This window comes from Carassius gibelio, chromosome A2 (assembly GCF_023724105.1).
Source record: "Carassius gibelio isolate Cgi1373 ecotype wild population from Czech Republic chromosome A2, carGib1.2-hapl.c, whole genome shotgun sequence".
Lineage (NCBI taxonomy): Eukaryota > Metazoa > Chordata > Actinopteri > Cypriniformes > Cyprinidae > Carassius > Carassius gibelio.
In genome coordinates this window covers 27,976,626-27,996,886 of record NC_068372.1, presented here as the reverse complement: position 1 = coordinate 27,996,886, position 20,261 = coordinate 27,976,626, and the positions used below count along the sequence as shown (strand labels likewise).

The following is a 20,261-nucleotide window of genomic DNA, read 5'->3' as shown; positions in this document are numbered from 1 at the left end:
CTGTAACACAGAAGCCATTGCACAGACATGATATTAATATAATGTCAATGGACTCTTGTAAATAACTCAATACATGAGAAAATAAAGACGTTTTGGACTGCACTATTTGTGGAATAGGCCTCTGAGGCTCGGGACCATTTGGCTTGACTTTCTTTGAAGAAGGTTTTGTGGAGGGTTAAACCCGTACTCCTCCTTCTCTCTGTCGCTCTTTCATTCTGCCCAGGAACGGCTGTACGTCACTGTGGGTGCAGATATAAAATAGTCTTTGGCTGGATCTTGCCACTGCAGCACTGTACTGTAATTCATGTCAGTGATGAGAGCATTTTTAGCTGTTGTCTTGTAACCTGTTGGAGGCAAGTCTCTGTTTAAACTCGTGGATATCCAGGATTGAGATTGCTGGTGAGAGAATGGTTTATTATGCTTTTTTGGTAATTCTTTATAAGAATATTTGATGTTGTCTCAGTTTAACCTTTCTAAGGGCAATGGTATTATAAAATATACCATGGAAAATCGTACAGTACAGTAAATAAACGTTTTGGATGCATTTGTTAAAATAACTTACTTATTAAACAGTGCCTAGTATGTATTAAAATACCATAGTGTTATCATATATATATATATATATATATATATATATATATATATATATATATATATATATAGGTGTGTGTGTGTGTGTGTGTGTGTGTAGATGTATAGATAGATATAGATATTGTACACAAAATTTAATTTTTTCCCCAGGCATTTTCTAGCTGCTGCTTGGTTTATTGTTGCCATACCATGTGGACATGGATGTTTTCTTCTCTGATTGTTTGTGTTTTGTTCCTGCACACCAGTGGATTCCAGAAAGAGGACACTCAAGCTGGTTTGGCATCTTTTTCTTAGTTTAATACTGTATAATACACTAGTCAAATGGTTTAAATGATGGAACAGTATTAAGCTGCATGACAGCAACACTCTTGAGGCATTACTGTAGCTCAAACAGTAGAGCATGGCATTAGCAATGTCAAGGTCATGGATTCAATTATCAGGAAATGCCTGAAACAGATCAAATGTTCACTTTGGTTATTAATACACCTGCCAAGTGCATAAATGTAAATTAATATACTTGAGAAAATGACTTCTGTAATACTTATTAAGTCATTCTTGTGATGACACTGTAGGGTGAATTCAGGTAAATTGGTTGAGATGCCGGTCAAAAATTGGACAAATGTACCTGACTTCACTCTACATTTGTTCAAGAACTGTAACCATACTTGGTCTGCATGTGGACCATGTGGGCAAATGTTTTCCTGGGTTTGCAGGTTGTAGCACAACTCCCAATGACCTTGCGTTCATCATTGATGGCTCCTCAAGCTTGGGGATCCCTAATTTTGAAACTGCCAAGCGTTGGCTCATCAACATCACCAGTGGCTTTGACGTGAGCACCAGGCACACTCAGGTGGCAGTCATCCAATACAGCGACACCCCTCGACTGGAGATTCCTCTGGGAAAGCATCAGAACAGCCAAGAACTCATCGAGGCCATCACCTCCATGTCATTCCTGGGGGGCAGCACACGGACCGGCCGTGCCATCAAGTTTGCCACAGACCATGTCTTTGGTATGCCTAACCGCACATCCCAGACTCCCAGAAACCGCATCGCCGTGGTTCTCACTGATGGGCGCTCGCAGGATGATGTTGAGGATGCTGCCATGGAGGCCAGAGCACAGAATATTGTTCTGTTTGCAGTTGGTGTGGGAAATGAGATAACGAACTCTGAATTGGTGTCTGTGGCCAACAAGCCATCTTCTACATACGTGCTGCACGTGGAGGACTATAAATCCATTGCAAGCATATGGGACCTGATGGAGCAGAAACTGTGTGAAGGTGAGTCGTCCTAGACTTTGGAGCATATTTTTCTCTGTAACCAGTGACATCTAAACCTTAGGACCCAATGCATGTGTTTAATCCTGAAGATAAACTGTTTGCCATGACTCAGCAAAGAATATCATGTGTCAAGATGCTAACAGACCATTGGAAATTCTGTCTTTGGACTAGTGTCTTTTTAATGCTACATAGTTAAGCACTGGCATCTATTTTCAGTTGTTTAATTGAGTGTATGTTAATTGTGTTTTATTTTTTTATTGTGTTATTTTTTTAATTGGGGAAACTTTTTAGTTACAGATGTCTCAGATGTTTCTCCTCCCTCAATTTTAAAATTGAGTTAAATAGTTAGAAAAGTAATGCGGATAGCAACTGAGATTTGGTCTTGAAAGAATTTGATGAGTCACTTTTGATTGCAGTCAGACTTTGGTGTTTTGGCAAATTGGAGCACAGTTTTGAGACTTTGCTGCTCTTCTGGAAAAACTGAGAATCTGGAAATCTTAATGGTCATGTGCTTTCTATTTTATCTCATTGCTGTCAAGGAGAAACGATTTAAAGAAATCTCATTAAACCAGATTTAAAAAAAAACATTTTCTAATTCGGTTACTATTGTGTGGTTATCTTAACACTCTTTGATTCAAAGCATCATAGTTGAAGTGCAACTAAAGTGTTAAAGATTCTCTCTTTTACAGAATCAGTGTGTCCAACGCGGATCTCTGGGACAGTGAACGATCAGAAGGGCTTTGATCTAATGAGCCTGATGAAGATTGAGCAGGTGGCTCAGAAGGTTCAGGGATCTTTGATTTCAGAGAGAGCATTTCAGCTCAGCGCTCAGATGGACATCACCCACAACACCAGGTGATTTGTGTGTGTGTGTGTGTGCTGCATTGTTTGTGTTCTTGCACACGTCAAACTGTTTGAATTCTGTCACTGTGATGTAAATGAGATGTTGAGTGAACTGTTGTGGTTGAAAAATTCAGGCTACTTTTGATGTTCTCCATAGAGAGATCTTTCCAGAAGGCCTTCCACCAGCTTTTGTGTTTGTGGCCACTTTGCGCTTGAAGAATCCAGCTCACTGGATGAAGTTGGACCTGTTAAGGGTGTTGTCTCAGGACGGGGTTAAGCAGCTCGCCGTGACTTTGAATGGAGCAGACAAATCGGTCACTTTCACCTGCACCAGTACTCTAAAGAAAGAGCAGACAGTCATATTTAATGCCCGAGGCATCAAGGTCTCTGAAATTTTTATATCACTCTTAAATCGAATTGATAAAATCATTGGTTGCATCTGAATTCACATGGTATCTGTGCTTAAAAATGATCCAAAATTAATTTCCATGAAAATTTCCAATCAACATCAAAGTAGATACTTTTAATATGTAATCTGGCATGCAGTTATTATTAAAACACCTACACAGTAAGAATATGTCTTTTAAAGATATGATTTATGTCTCTATAGAGGCTCTTTGACACAGACTGGCACCAGCTGAAGTTCCTGGTGAGGTACAAACACATCACCTGTTTCTTAGACGATGTATATGTGGAGGAGCAGCTCCTAGATTCAGTTGTTCCCATCTACATTAACGGAAAGACTCAGGTCTCCAAGAGAATCAATACTGAGACTACAGTCCCTGTAAGTGACTCCAACACTATTTTTGACAGCCGCCTGATCACAAGCTTATATGTGCCAAACTAAGAGAAACTTTGAAGACTGATAGTTTGCTACCAATACCAATTGCAAATAAATGCACAGACTCTATTTAAACTGAACAGAGATGACATCACTGAATTCAATGATGTTGACTGTGTCTATGTAATCTGTTTATGTTTTTAATGTGTATGTATGCAATGTTTTTTACAGTTTTATAATAACAACCTGCCAGGGACTCCAGATGAAAATTAGTCTGTACGGCTATATCTGGCTCATTTACATTTGGACATTGTCCTTATGTTTATTAATGTGCATTGTCCCTTTTAAATAAATAAACAAACAAACAATGATGAACTCCATTTAACTTTCATTTTGCATTATTGACACACTAATGAATGTTGTTCAGTTGCTTTGACGCAACGTATTTTGTTTAAAGCGCTATATAAATAAAGGTGACTTGACTTGACCACAATATTGTTCGACAAACGGTCAAATCAAAAGATTTCTGTTGTGTCTTGTGCTTCTTTACTCAGATAGTGCTACAGAAGTTACGGATCTACTGTGACCCCCAGCAAAGTGAGAGAGAAACAGCATGTGAAATCTACTCTGTGGTAAGACTGCTTCGTGTTGATCTTGCTAGTCCCTGTTGGTGTCAGCCAGCATGGTGTTTCTATTTGATTTGATTTATTTCAAGAAGGTTTAAAAAAAAAAAAAAAAAAGTTGTTCGAGGACCAACAAGGATGGTGATCCAGGAACATATCCATTTTGTGTAAATAATGTTAAGTGTTATCTGCCTCCAGTGATTTCCTTCCCTCTTTAATGTATTTTTCTCTGTTTGTTTCAGGATAATGACAGGGTAAGTTTCCTGCTTTTTAAAATGTTTAATAATTGGTGATTGATTTAGTTTATGTTTACGTGCAATGTGTTGTATTCCCAGTGTCCTCCGGATCGCTCTCCTGCTGTAGAAGGTTGCGACTGTCCTAGTGGTAAACCTGGTCTGCCCGGTCTACCTGGGCCTATGGTGAGACATTTTTTAAAGTATGCATATTAATATATTCATAGGCAAATATACTGAGGTGTTTTACTTGTTCGGGACATCTGATTAAAACACATTTATCTCCTTATTGTTTGAATGCAGGGCTTCAGAGGGGAGAAAGGCAGAGAAGGACCTCCAGGACCTGATGGTAAACTGGTAAGTACAGCAGAATTATTTGTGCCATTCATCATGAGGCTTGGACGTGTGTAATCACCACGATCTGTTTGTCCACCAGGGGACACCAGGAGAAAAGGGAGCATCTGGAGAGCCTGGCCGAGATGGAGAGAAAGTGAGTGAAAAGTCAAGAACATTCTCTGTTAACCTCAAAGCTTTACGTTAATCTTTTATTCCTCCATTTATAGGGTGAAGCAGGAGAACCAGGACAAAAAGGGGAGCGAGGGCTGGAAGGATCCAAAGTATGTCGATTCTGAGATTTTCATCGTCATTAATATTAAATGGCTTGTATAATTTGTTTCTCCAATCTTTTAATAGGGTGAAATGGGACCACCAGGGCCTTCAGGACCAACAGTGAGTCTCAAACTTTCTGATCACTTTCTGTTCTGTTGCTGTGTTTAAAGGTTATATCCATAAAGTTTCTCTTTAGTAAGCAAAAACTACAATGACTAAAATGATTCCCTTAAAATCTCCTCTAGGGCACTTCCAAATTGGATTTAGATGACTTGGGAATTCAAGGAAGCAAGGTTAAAAAATCAACATATCCTATCAATTCTATTGAAAATGACAGGAAATGACCAATGACCGAACACTGCAAACTATTGTGACCTTACAGGGAATCCCAGGAGAACCAGGGGAAATGGGACCACCCGGAAAACCTGGACTGAATGTAAGAAATCCATTTTAGCATCTGCTTGTGAATGTTTATACTGCACATTAGTGATCATTAACCGTTTTATTCCACTTTACAGTATTCTGTTTTAAATTCAAGACTTTACAAAGTCTTCTTTGTTCTTTTTCCTCTGCAGGGTGAACCTGGGACACCTGGTCTACCTGGACTTACTGGTCCCAAGGTAAGACAGATTTCAGACTGACGGATCTAAACCTATGATTACAGTATTCAATTACCACTACTTCTGAAATCATAATCAGTCATAACCAGGGACGTTTTTCTGGTCCCTGTGATGATGCAGGCATATTAAAAGCAGCAGACTCCAATACTGCAAAATGTATTTTTTTTCTCTTTCTAGTACAAATATCTAAGCATTTGTAGATCAATTTACATTTACTTGATAACATAAGATAACATAAGATAACACAAGATAACATAAGCCATTTAGACTTGTTTTCTTATAAATTTGTCAAAAGTAAGTTTATGCTTAAAATGAGAGTAAAACATTAACCCCCTTTATTTTGATGAATTTATCAGAAAACAAAACTTTCTATCTTACTTCACTTGCATTTCCATCTCCCATTATTTGCATCAACCCTTTTTCGCACAAGTCAAAAACCACCTCAAGCGAGCGTAATTTTTTTTTTTAATGAATTTAGGCATTTTTATTCCCAATTTTGCATTTACATCTGTCGATTCTGATGCGATACTTCAAATGTGCATAAAAGCAGGGTCATGCAAACCCAGCTATTGTCAGTCAGCACTGCTTGTTTTCTGTCAATTGTTCACGAGAATGAATTCACTTCCTGTGTCATTACAATGCTGTACCTCATTAAAAAAGAAAATAATGCATCATTTTGTGGTGTATATTTTCAGGGAAACCCCACCCAACAACGTTTTGTTCCGTAACCCATGAATCAAAGTGATTTTGATGACTTCTGTCTTGATTTTAAAGTTGTTTTCCTGTTCGAGCACACAACATAGACAGGCAACCCTAGACAGTTTCAACTTCACACCCAGAGTTTCTAAGTATTTAAATCAGCACAGGGTGAAACCATCAGATGTGTTAGGGACACGTTCAGACGTCCTCTCACACGAGAAAGTCCAGGATTATTTTAAGAACAAGGGCATATTTGTGGCCTTGTCGTCGAACCTTTTTATCCGTCTCACTGACATTTTTCTTAGATTTTTTCCAGCAGCAGACTGTCGTCTTGCCCAAAGGTCTATATATAGCTACTTAAACACCCAAATTATGATTGGTCAATGACACAGTACACATCACAAGCTGCTCTCTGCTCTAGATGAATATAAGTTCACATGCCAGCCAAATTACTGTGTGCTGCTTACATTTTACATCAGCTACGCTTGAAAACTGTGGTGTAATTATAAATAATAGATGAATGTTGCTTTATGAAGTTTGTGTATCATGGCAAAGCTCATTTTCAGCAGGATGTTGACACTACATAAAAATGAAGCCACTGTAAATATTAAAAACCCATATAATGAATATTGTAGTGTTGTAGGTCTACCCAGATGAGATTTTCAGTGCTCAGATGTTGCTCTTATATAGCTCAAGAGACTTCCTGAACTTATCATCAGTTTTGTCTCTGACATTTCTCTTTGAGTATTTTCTGAGATACAGATAGAATAAATAGAGATAAAAACAGAGCTCATACTCAGAGCTATGATGTCTGATTTGCAGTTTTAGACATATGTATATTATTACGATTTTTTTCCCTCATAGAGAAGTTTGAGCAAATGAGTGGAGTTTTATAGACATAAATTAGAAGTCTGTCACTCAGATCTATTTTCAGGCTGCATCTGTGTGCTGCCCTTCTCTGAAAATTAGTGCCACCCTGCCATTTACTGCCCTATTAAATCAAGTCTGTTTATTAGTAAGGGTTTTGAATTGACTCTTGGCGGCACTCAATGTTTGTTCAGGTTTGGATGTGGCTTTGTTTGAAAGATGCAACATTTAGATTTTGTTCCGCAAAGCTATAAAATAACCTTTTAAGACATTTGGAACATGTTTTGTAATGTTCACTGAAATGTCATAATTTATAAAAAAATATTTATAGAATGTATTTTCACTTTAACATCATGCTTTAATGCTCACTCTTACTCAAATGAATGATACTTTGGTCTTTTTGATCAATTATTTTAATACTGAAATGATTCAAATCTCTTTACACATCTGTAAGCACTAGAGCCGTGCAGTTTAGTGTTTAAACCCAGAAAACAGCGTTCATGTTTCTTCTAGGTTTTAATTTACCTGCTTGATGCATCACACAGCTGTAGTAGCTACTTGTTTAAAGCATGCAGTGGTTTTTGATTCATGTTAAAATTTAAAATTTTAATTTAAAAGTGAAAATTGAACTGGACAGGATAGCTGTTATCATGTTTGCTAGTTTTTGTTATTAAGTCCTGGCCTTCCCACTTTGGATCTGAGACAGAATTGCTCACTGTAGCGGTAACACCCAAATCTCTTTACCAAATCTGTGGTGTGCCAGAAGAGAGCTCCCTGTAAGGGTGGGTGTCCCACAGCACAAGTGGTGCCGCCAACCCTGGAAACAGCCTTTAATCATGACATGCCAACATACTGTACATGTATATGGACTGTTCAAACACACAGAACCCAAGAACAACTCATGACTATGTTGATTACGAGTTGATTTATTTAAACCGAAATGGGTCATACTTAAGTTTCACCTGCATCAAACGTTCAGTGCACGCACAAAAACTGCCACCAAAAGTTAACAAGAGATAAAAGTCATGTGGAATCTCAGATTCCCTTTAATTAGCTTTCTCCTGGATATAATTGCAGAGTGACGGTATAAGGTACAATTATTGTTTGTCTTGTTTCAAGAGCATGCTATGTGTGAGGTCTTTCCAAATATCAGCGCTGCAGTGTAAAGTCTATATGTGCATGTACGTATTTGAGTCCGCGCAGGGGCGTCGGACTGGGGGTAAAACCAGTAGGCCTACTGATTACCAGGGCCCCAAAGGAAGAGAGGGCCCTTGAAAAGTCTGGAATATATATTTTCAAGGTGGAGGGGGTGCTTGTTTAAAAAATATATTGCGATATAATATGGGTTGATGAATGTTTCGAACTGTTGTATGCTACTTTAACGAAAGAAATAGAATAATCTCAGAAATAAAACACATTATTATTATTATAAATAACTTAATCCACTAAATTTGCCTAATGTGGTGTTCCTGGTCTGTTTTTTATCTCTTTTCTGGAAGTGATTAGTCATGGGCCTCATTTTATGCACTTTTTTCTTTTTTTGGGGGGGGGGGTAATTTTGGTAATATTTACTCAAACACTAAGATGCATAAGCTCAGGTCGATTAGGCCTATGATCAATCAGTTCCAAAAAGAAATACAAAACCTGTGCTAGTTAAAATAAAACAAGCTGACAAAAAGATTGAATCCAATAATTTACATTAATATAGCATAACAACAAATTTATAAGCATTTTAAAGTATTTTATTATTTGCATGGGTACTGGAAGCATACAATGTGCATATACTTATGCTGCGTGTGTACATAAATAGGATTAGCCTGCTACCCTACAAAGCCAAAACTAATAATGAAAAATGTATTTAACTAATTTATTTAAATTTGAGTGTTCACACATTTTTCCCTCTAAATCTGTAAAACATAGTCTAACAGAGATGATTTTAGATTTATTTTTGGCCAAATGTGTAGTTACAGTGTTTGCCTTTGTATGGCAGTGTGGTACAGCAGTGTGTTTTTCTGATCATATCCCATGCCTCATGCAAAATGTGGGATGTTGCATATTTTCTGACAGGTATGTTTCACAATACACAAATTCCATGCACATGTGACCAGAAACATGCTATTTTTGAATTCACACGATGGCCAGCCATAGCCCAGCATCTCTGTAAAGAAGGACATCTCTTTACCAAATTTCCCATATGTGTACAGCTTATAATTAAGTACTTCAGAAGGTGCAAAAAAACCTTTACATAAACTCTCTTTACAGCTGGGTGTAACATGTTTATATTTTAATGACAGACTGTCTCAAATTTCACACCTTACAATTAAGCTGTGTGCATATTTAACTTTTTGGTGCTTAATTTCTCTTTATGTAATTAGTATGTAAAAAAATAAAATAAAATGTAACCCAAATTGGAACCGCAAAACTCAAATTATTTCTGCAATAAGTGGAATGCACAGTGATTATTTAAGACAAAGTGATAGTGTTTACATACAGCTTATTTCCCCTATTTCTAAAAATATGTGTGATATGTGTGAACCATATCCTCATAAATCAGTAAATGTGTGATGGCTGCAGTTTTTCTTCTTTTGAGGTGCAATATGTGATCCTGACCACTTTTGTTTTTGTTTTTATCTAGGGAGAGAAAGGAGATATTGGTGTGGCAGGATCAGATGGACAACCTGGACTCCCTGTGAGTTATTATATCTTCTTATGTGTCCTTATTGTTTTTTTTTGTGTATGTGTTCTTTATTCTTTTTTCCACCTCTTTTTTTTGTTCATTAAGTTGAGGTGAAAACACTTTAGATGCATTTAAAAAAGTGGTCATTCATTTTGATTGGTTAGGTATCAATCATCTGTGTGAACCAATTAAATTCAAGTTCGGTTTTTAGGAATATTTCAACTGCTTTTCAATGAAGTTTTAACAGTTGAACTCCATTCTGGCATCTTTGGTTTGAAGTCATTTTCATGACTTATTTTATCTCTAGTTTACAGGTCGGTTCACTTACGACATTCTTGTCCGGTCTTTCTGGTCTTCACCAGGTTGAAACTTTTGAATTGGCTCATTAGCACAATAATAATGTTATTTTATGATGTTGACACATTAAATCATATTTATAAGATGATACTGAAAGTTTCATAGTGAAAGGGCACTATATGTAAAGTTTATTGTATGATGTTTCTGGTGGGAGGGGCCCTGTCACATGGTTTGCTGGTGACCCCACAGATTTGTGGTATGCTGCTAACTCTAGATTTGGAAATTGAGAGACCACAATGTTTACTAATTCCAGAATGCAAATGATACATGTATATAGTCATCATTAGCTGTGTTTATGCTCTACATGTTCTTTAAAGTCGTCCTGCTTTATCTCCAGTCGCACAGATGTGAACCGCAGCTCTGACTACGAGGAAGGGAAATGCTTCTTTAACGCAACAGACAAGACCGTAGTCAGACTTACTTCAAAATGCCTCAGAAACTGAGACGGACTCATCTGGAGTCCAAGTCGTCAAGCTAAAAGAAACATATTTTTTAACATTAGGTTTATTACTAATTAATTGAATAAGATTTATTATTATTAATTAATTATAATTATTTTTCCTAATTGTAATGTTCTTTCTCTTTTTTACTGGCTGGTTTTAAATTTGGAAGGCCAGGCCTGCTGACCCAAGTTGCTTTTTATGAAATATTTAAAATATTCTTCATATGATCTCCAGAATTGATTAGCATGAAATAATTCATGAAACTGCTAATGTGATGCCACGGCGTGTTCTTTAAATTAAAAAATTCAATAGATGATCAAATGTCTTTGTTCTCATCTGAACTTCTAGTTTGCAGGAAGAGCATGAAATAAACTGCTGATGTTGTGCAAAGCTTCATGGTTGTGGACAAAAGGGTGTCACTTCTAAAGAATGAGATTATGATTTCTTTTATTAGCAGCTGCTTTGTAAGACGGCCAACACTTGTCACACAACTCATTTGCACTTTGCTCATCTCTTTGATCGGTCATGGGCAGTGTTGGTAGATGGTTTTAAACCAAAGCTAATTTAAAGTGACTTCAGATTGTTTGTGTTTTCATTCTAAAGTCAGTTTTCATTTCCATTTCATCTGATGACTTGAAGTGATGTGGTTTAGGCCCCAATATACATATTTAGATATCCTTGGCTTAGTATATATATATATATATATATATACATATATATATATATATATATATATATATATATATATATATATATATATATATATTCATCTAGTAAGTACTCACTTTTTGGGTAATGTTTTGGCAAGCGAACGATTCTACTCATTTCCAAGCCCAGATGCTGGGGAATGGAAACTTTTGAGACATCTGTCTAGTGTCTTGTGATTAATATAACAGTTAATACAACCCTCCCTCTTTTAAAAGGTTGTGGTAAAAATTTGAATGTTCTAATTTCTCATTCTTTCCTGCAAAACCGTTTTATTTGGCCATTCATGCACACAGAGCAGGTGGAGACAGCGTTATTTCTAGTAATCGATTTCTTAATGTCAATAAATGCTCTTTTTATCTCTGCAATCTCTTTTATGTCTGTTGCCACATGCACTGTGTGGAAACTTTGCAGAGGAACATTTGTTTGATTGAACACTTTTACACTCATTCATTTCACAAGTTGTTTGGGCTGTGCTTCCTGTTTATTGACAATCAAACTGGCTCATTTGAAAAAAAAAAAGTATGATATTCCTGAAATCTGGTGCAGGAAAAGAGATGTGTTGCCTGTGGATGGTTGTAGGTGTGGTGGTTTATGCCTCTCTTTTATCGTTCATCATAAACTCTCATGTAAACCACTCTAATGAAAGATTATGTGCACATTAAATGGGTTAAAGTCTGGCTTGGTATTGCTACAGAAAGGCAGTATTCAGTAAGTTTACAGGGAATAGTGGCAGTTAAAGGTGCTGCCAGCATCTTAAGCCTGTGTTTTAGAGGAGATCCTTTGTAATTGTATACGTCAGTCACTGTATCAAATTTGTACAGAGAGAAAATGCCTCATGGGATGTCAAATTGTACCCCCTAAACAGCTTATGTTACATGAAGGCTTTTATGTGTTTTCATTTTTTATTTTTTGTAGGGTATACAAGGGCTTCCTGGAGAGATAGGCCCTGCTGGACCTCAAGTAAGAACCCAGATTAATCATAAAATATAACAAATTATTAAATATGATAAAATATAATGTTTCTAAAGCAGCAAATAAGCTTATTAGATCATGTGACACTGAAGAGTAATGATGCTGAAAATGCAGCTTTGCATCACAGGAATAAATTACATTTGAAAATGTTAAATAGAAAACAATTATATTAATTTGTAGTAATATTTCACAATATTACCGTTTTTACTGTATTTGTGATCAAATCAATGCAGCCTTGGTAAGCAAAAGTTACTTCTTTTCAAAACCTTTTTTTTTTATCTTACCGACCCCAAACTTTGGCCAGTAGTCATTTGGAGAGAATTGAGCTTTTATGATTAGCTTTTATGCTACTGTATAACAAAATCATTTCGACAGGGTGATGGAGGCATGCCAGGACCAGCAGGTTTTACTGGACCAACAGGACAGCAGGTATCAGCAGGAATTATGTCTTAATTCAGTGCGGTTTATTGGTCCAAGCTGTAGCTGTTTTAGTTCTTTATCAAGACCTCTAATTTTGGTCTCTAAGATGTCCAGCATGATATATTCATAAATGAAATCATGCGGCTACTGTGTTTTTGAGATAACAGACTTAAGATTATATAAAAAATGCTAAAGTGCATTTAAAATATTTTTTTAAATCCCAATTTACTGTAAAGGAGAGACTCAAGCTATTAAAAAATGTGGCCCAAACTCACGTCATTGGTTAATGTTACCAGGCCTACGTGAGAGCAGAATGGTTTGATTTGTACCTCAGTGTTTAAATTTACCTACGGATGACTTTCATATTGCTGACTTTGCGCATTAAACTGTCATAGGCTAGGAAAAAAATAAAAATACATGAAATATTGATGGTTATTATTGGAAAATATATGGCAAATAAAACATATTAGGCTTGAATTACTTATGTTGTCTTACTAGAGTTGTCTTTAATTCTAGGGACCCCCAGGACCAATTGGCCCACCTGGCATAAAAGGTCCTCCAGGTCCAAAAGTAAGTCACCCCCATTTTTTTTTGTATAAGTTCTTAAGTGATAAAATACCTGAAATGTAAAGCGGTGTGTAAATTAATTAATTTTTTTCAAATAAATTATTTATTCAGCATGAACACATTATATTAATCTACATTTTTAATTTCTCAAAATCACCGTACATGTGTCATATTGCTATATAGGAGTTTACTGACATGGAGTGCAACCCTTTTTTGTTGACAGGGGAATTCAGGCTCTCGTGGACAGGGAGGGCTCCCTGGACCACCTGGTGCTAAAGTGAGTAAGGCGAGGGAGGGGAATTCCACACATAAAGCTCTGAAAATATGATATTATATCTTTACGTGATATACCTGCTGCTTCCTCAGCTGGCTTCAGGAAATAACTTTAAATAGCAGAAGCTATACTGAGACTTCATGAAGTTCCGTAATGTTCAGAAACCTTTAATTCACTTTACATAATTCCACTGGATGGGAGCCAACAGTTATCAAGTCACAAAATACGTAGGTCTACAAAAGCCGAAGCTGAGAGACTATCTTTAATTTAGAGAGCGTGAAATGGCTGCAATTTTTATTAGATTGCATTCATTTCATCACCTCCCACATGAAGCAGAAAAGTTACGTTTTAAAGTAATGGTCCATATCGCACACTAGTCTATGTCTTCTGATGCCATACAATTGAAATCCTTTTATTTATATGGGTGTATATGTGTGTGTGTCTGTGCATGCATCCTCAGGGTTCAGATGGAGAGCACGGCATTCAAGGTCCCTCTGGCATTAGAGGTCTACCAGGTTTTAAAGGTCATAAGGTACATCCATCTTCAACACTGACAAACCTGCATTAACTTCTGCCTTGCTTTAATAAAAGGCTGCATTACAAATAGACATTATCTGTCAGTCTGACTGAAAGTCATATTCTATTTTTCATCAATGCCATTTAAAGCGTGATGAAATGGAAGTAGCAACATATAATTTCTTCCATTTTGTGAGGTACATCTGAGTCTAACACATTGTTGAAAAAGAAAGAAATGTTGGGCGGGAACTTGGTTCTGTGCATCAGTTGTTTAGATTTGAGATGTGGACGTTGCATTTGCAGTAAATAATTGGAAAATGTCTGCATTCTGTGTCGCCAGACGTCTGTGGTTTTCACTGAAAGATTCAGTTATGATAAACACGTACATCGATGAATCGATCACAATGAAATCTACTCTATAACATTCATTTACAAAATAGATGGGGGGAACTTTTTTTTTCATGCTGACATAAGTGTGAAAATGTCTCACTAAATGTTGCAGTTTCCCCTCTTTCTACCCTTATAATGTGAATAATACACTTGATTTAATGAACAAGATCACACGGACCATTCCAGAATTTTTTTAATTGTCCTTCCAAATTCTCATTCGCATTTTTTTTTCCAAGGACTATTTTCTATAAACAATAAATTCCTCCCTACTCCTCACTTTGAATCCTGTTTCTTAAGTAGGGAAACACAATAGGCTGAGTACTGAATTTTATAAACAAAAAATTATGAAAAGTGTGGAACTATTTTTGGTAAATGCACTTTTGCACTTCAGTGTATTATTAAAAATATTCCTTGTTTCAGTATTGTTAAATGCCAGTGCTTCTACGCTTGTATTTGCAGGGTGACTCAGGATCACCTGGACCAAAGGGGAGTCAGGTACCGTGACTGCTCAGTGATGAGTGAAAACTTTGACATATGATTTCTAACATCTGTTCAAATGGAACATGCTATGAGAGTGAAAAAGAAAAAAGGAAGTAAAAAAAAAAGGTGTCAAGCGGCTATGCAAAAACAATTTTTTTTCTAACAGGAATTCGACCTACTAAAGATGCACACACAAACATTTTTATTGAGCAGCCAGTGTCAAAAAGTTGTAAACTAACTACCACGCATACCAGCTGATCCAGACTGATTTTACTAGTCAATGCTGGTCTAGATAAACACAATCATGCAAAACAAAAGAAACTGGTTGACTTTTATTTTTGCATCTCTCTTGCTAGGGTGAGAAAGGAAACCAGGGAGAACCTGGAGTTGCTGGAAAACATGTATGTAAAGGTCTTTATGCTTTATTAGTGGTTTATTAGTGTTGCTACTTCTGGTTATGGATTTTAATAAAAAACTACACATTAAACTTTGAAACCAATGCTTGTGTGATGGAAATGAAGACATCCCACAGAATTACAGTGAAGTTTTATCTAGAAACCTGAATATCATACTGAATAACTTTTTTTTAAAGAAATTAATACTTCTATTCAGCAAGCACGCACTAAATTGATCAGTAGTGACAGTAACACACATTTGGGTAATACTTTATTTTAGTGACCAATTCTCACCATTACCTAGTTGCTTATTAGCATATCTATTATTAACAGGTTGTTTATTAGTACTTATAAAACACTTATTCTGCATGACCATATTCTACATTCCTAATCCTACCCCAAACACTACCTTACTAACTATTAATAAGCAGCAAATTGGGAGTTTATTGAGGCAAAATCATAGTTAATGGCGAGAATTGGACCAATAGCGAGAATTGGACCATAAAATAAAGTGTGACCGACATTTGTTACAATATATATTTATATTTCAAATAAATGCTGTTTTTTTTTAACTTTCTGATCATCATAGAATCTTGAACACAATGTATCACTTGTTTTCACAAAAACTGTTTTCTACATTGATAATAATGTTTCCTGAGCAGCAAATCTCATTAAATATCAGGTTATTCAAATGCAAATCAATTGCACAGGACCTGATGTACTTCTGTCGTTCTCAACAGGCTGAACCGGCCGTGAAAGGGAACAAAGGAGAGGTACAAATCTGCTATTCAGTGTCTCACATCCATTTCCTGATGAGTCAGAATCTAGAGGTCTTTCGGTTTCTTAGCAAGTGACTTAAGCTGTGTTGTTTTGAGCCAAACATATGCAGTGTCTCTCAGCATTCTCGGATCTTGTTTGCCACTCCATCACAAAGAAAAACACTTTTCTTACATTACTCAATTAATTAATTATGCACAAAAACTGAAAGGAACTTAAAAAAAAAGAAGGTTTTATATCTTGACTTCATTATGTAATGACACAAGTGAACTGTTCTCCTCACTGTTCTTCAGCCAGGTGTACAAGGGGAGCCTGGGAGCAGAGGGGCTGATGGGAAAAAGGGAGATGTGGGTCCATCAGGCCCACCTGGATCTAAAGGCTTTCCGGGTTTAGATGGGTTACCAGGGCAACCAGGACTTCCAGGTCACCCAGGGAATCCAGTGAGTGTGATGCTTATGAGCATTTATAAGCCATGCATGACAGTGATGTTTTGTTCAAATATGACACAACGTGTTGCAGGGCAAAGCACCTTCAGAAGAGCAGCTGATGAAGATCTGTGCTTCTGTGCTGCAGAGTAAGTTTCCATGCATTGTGCTGGTAAGAGTCTAATGTCTTGATTCAGTGGCAAATGCACTGACTGAGGTGGAGGCGAATGAGAAAACGAAAATCAAATATGCTTATGCAAGCATCACTTTTTCATAATTGCTCATATTTTTGCTTAGAATTTGATCAAACCCCTTACCATCATTAAATGTAGTCATATAACTCATCCTTCTTATATTTACCTAGATACTATTACCCTAGCAACCATAAAAACCAATAAAAACACGTAGACCTCCTTAGCAACATACCCACAACACCCTATTATGATATCTGTGACCTTTAAATGGAGCATCACTCGCTGGTTCTTCAGAAAATTTAAACATCTGGTACTTGATATATGTTCCTGTCTTAATATGCATTTTACATGTCAGTTGATTTTATTTTGGTAGAACAGACAAAGATACTCAAGAGGAATAGCATTTAACTCTATGATTTGTGGATATGTGCCTCACTGTCAAATAGCTACAAACATCTGGACTCGTAGGAGATTTCAGAGCAACTTTCAGTTCTCTGTAAAAAAGAGGAAAATATAAATATGGTTGTGAAATCCATCTGTTGAGCCAGCATAAGGCTATTTTTTATATTGCCGTTACTGTTGCAGATGTTACACCATCTTTTCTACACTCCTTAAATATCAATGAAATCACACTTAAATACACTTGTTGCTTGCACGTACAGTAATAATAGATCATGGTTATTCAGATGGTCATTATCGCAAAATAAATCACATCAGGATGATCGCAATGCCATTATGAAGCATCTGTAAGTTATCTTGCCATTTGACTAATAAATAAATATATCTATTTTTTCATGTGAGAATAAGAGACATAAAACTAGCACAGATACTGGTTGCCAGGAACTATGGTCAGATATTCAGTTTACTGTTATGCAAAAATGTATGTATAAGAATCAAGTATTCCAGAAAGCCGTGAAAAACATTTAGTGGCATTATATCTAACAAATGCATGTACAGATGTGTATGATGTAGTGTCGTCATTTATATTAGAAAAAACCTTATTATAATATCTAAATATTTGATCTCTCTAAATTAGTGGCCCCAAACCACTAGGGGGCCTATAAATAAGATTTAAAGTGGTCATATGGCGCGATTCCAATTTTTCCATTCTCTTTGGAGTGTTACAAGCTCTTGGTGCTTGAAGATGATTTGTAAAGTTGCAAAGACTAAAGTCTCAAATCAAAAGAGATCTTCTTTATCAAAGTTAAGACTCTGCCACGCCCCTAAAACGGCTCATTTAAACACACCCCCACATCTCTATGTCACTATGTGGAAATATTTATGTAATGCTGCCAAATGTTCATGCAAAGAAAGAAGGCATGGTTTCAGTAACCGCAGTTAGTGTTGAAGCAGTCATGTCAGGGAGATGTGTGTGTATCTAGGTGAAAGCAAAAGCACTTTATTTGGCCTTCTGAAAGTAGATGCATTTAGGAAACAGAACAGCAACACATTTTATGGACAACCGTTTGGTGAGGAGCTATAATAGCATCTCAGTGAAATAACAAAGATAAAAGGTAGTGTTATTTTATATGACTAGAATGTCTAGAAATGTTATGTATTTCCAAGCATGTATTTGCCAAAAAAGTGTAAACCCTGAAGTATATTAAATTATTAAAACTTATATTTTAATTATTTACTGTAGATTTTATAAAACATTTCTATATTACATTATACCTTTTGTTTTAGTTGAATTTTTCTATTTAATTTTCATTTTAATATTTACATTTAAGCAGACACTTTTATCCAAAGCAACTTACAGTGCATTCAGGCTATGCAGTTATAATATATACTATATAATATAGAACCATTCCTAGTTTAGTACCAGATTCCAGTCAAACAGTTTGAAAATCACTGCACTAAATGCTCCTTCAACAGGCCAGCTGCCACAGCTCCTGCAGGTGATGGGTCAAAGCAGCTGCCAACATTGTGAAACCAAACAAGGACCGCCAGGTGATCCAGGACCCCCAGGCTCAATGGGCCCATCTGGACCCCCAGGGTATCCCGGCAGAGCAGGGTCTCCAGGATTACCGGGATCTCCAGGGAGGAGGGGACCTGAAGGGGTAAAAGGTGAAGATTGTGTGAAAAGTTCTGACGTTCATTTCATCTTTTGATTTTAAAATCACTGAAGGGAGAATGGTGCTTGAATGTTTTTTTACAGGTGAAATTGGCCCAATGGGTATGAAAGGTGCTAAAGGACAGGGTGAAATTGGGTTGCCAGGTCCACCCGGCCCAGCAGGTATAAAAACAAATATCATTTTCATGCATGATAGTAATTTTGTTGTCTTTTTCAAGCATGTTCAGAGGTAATTCTGTCTTCCACAGGTTTGCAGGGCCCACGTGGGAATGACGGGGAAGGATATCAGGGGCCTTCTGGTCCACCAGGGAAAACTGGCACTCCAGGCACCCCAGGCAAACGTGGGCCCCCGGGACCCATGGGAGTCTGTGACCTGTCCTCTTGTTATCAAGCCTATGACTTTCGGAACGATCCTTTCAGGAAAGGACCAAACTTTTAGCATCGGGACAGTGGGATCATACAGATTCTATGCCGTCTTTTCTTTCTCAAATGAACATTTCTGGTGCTCAGCATTGACCTCAAGAACTCATAACCTCTAAAGAAAGATGATCTTTACTTTAAATATGTGATCTGTTTTCCTGCTTGAGAATCTTGTGTTGTATGTGTTAAAATCTCTCATGAATCCATGTTTTTGATTGATTTTGGTGCATGCTCTGGCTGCTTTTTGCAAACAGAAAGGGACTGTTGAGCTGTTGTGCATTATGTTCCAAGTTTTCTGAAGAATTTGAGCAGGAAACAGACTAAAAAATCTATCATTATTTGGTGCTCTCAAACATTGTGCATGTTCACACACTGTACAAACATCATTGATTATTTTGTGTCCTGTGACTAATTTAATTTTCATTTTCAATTTTCGTTTTTGGGTGTATTGTTCCTTCAAAGAAAATTGCTATACTGCACTGCCCTGGGAAAGCTACCTCTGTACAGGATGTGTAACAAGGATATGTTCAAATTTGAGGATACTTCTGCTCAAGGGCTATTGGTTAGTTTCGATAGGCACATTTTTACTACTACACCATTTTTTTATCATCATGATTATTTAATTATACTTTTAATTGTTTGAGAATTTGTCTTGTAGTTTTTAGCAGCAATCTTAATAGTGTAGATGTGGCATGTCTATTTTTGACTGGATACGTTTCTGCAAAGATTTCACATCTATTTAATGTTTCCTGTTTGTTCTTTTTCATTAATGCATATAGGATTTTAGCTTTGTCATGTTATTTAATTTTTGTAAAAAAAAATTTGAATCATTTATTTGTGCAGCTGACATTTGAAACTCTTAAAATGGCAATAAATATTTAACAGTTGTAATAATTTCTTAATCATTTTACTTCAAGTTGTCCTAAAAAAAGTAAAGTTGTCCTAAAAAAAAACAATAAATTTTTATTAACAATTTACAATGTATCCCATGATATTTTGTAAACATTGGCCAAAAAACAATGAAGTCGT

The 20,261-nt window shown here is 36.5% G+C and overlaps 1 protein-coding gene across 1 annotated transcript; it reads left to right on the top strand.

The window, feature by feature from the left end:
• Positions 1 to 768: 768 nt before the first annotated feature.
• LOC127936073 (collagen alpha-1(XXI) chain-like) lies at positions 769 to 20,180 on the top strand. The gene is made up of 28 exons (XM_052534168.1): positions 769 to 1,868; positions 2,558 to 2,723; positions 2,869 to 3,094; positions 3,322 to 3,495; positions 4,047 to 4,124; positions 4,358 to 4,369; positions 4,451 to 4,534; positions 4,652 to 4,705; positions 4,785 to 4,838; positions 4,912 to 4,965; positions 5,042 to 5,077; positions 5,203 to 5,250; positions 5,340 to 5,393; positions 5,533 to 5,577; positions 9,779 to 9,832; positions 12,244 to 12,288; positions 12,676 to 12,729; positions 13,237 to 13,290; positions 13,511 to 13,564; positions 14,022 to 14,093; positions 14,927 to 14,962; positions 15,304 to 15,348; positions 16,083 to 16,115; positions 16,413 to 16,559; positions 16,639 to 16,693; positions 18,614 to 18,805; positions 18,897 to 18,974; positions 19,061 to 20,180. Exons 1-28 carry the CDS (start codon positions 1,211 to 1,213, stop codon positions 19,249 to 19,251), a joined length of 2,853 nt encoding a protein of 950 aa, XP_052390128.1. The 5' UTR covers positions 769 to 1,210; the 3' UTR covers positions 19,252 to 20,180.
• Positions 20,181 to 20,261: the final 81 nt, after the last annotated feature.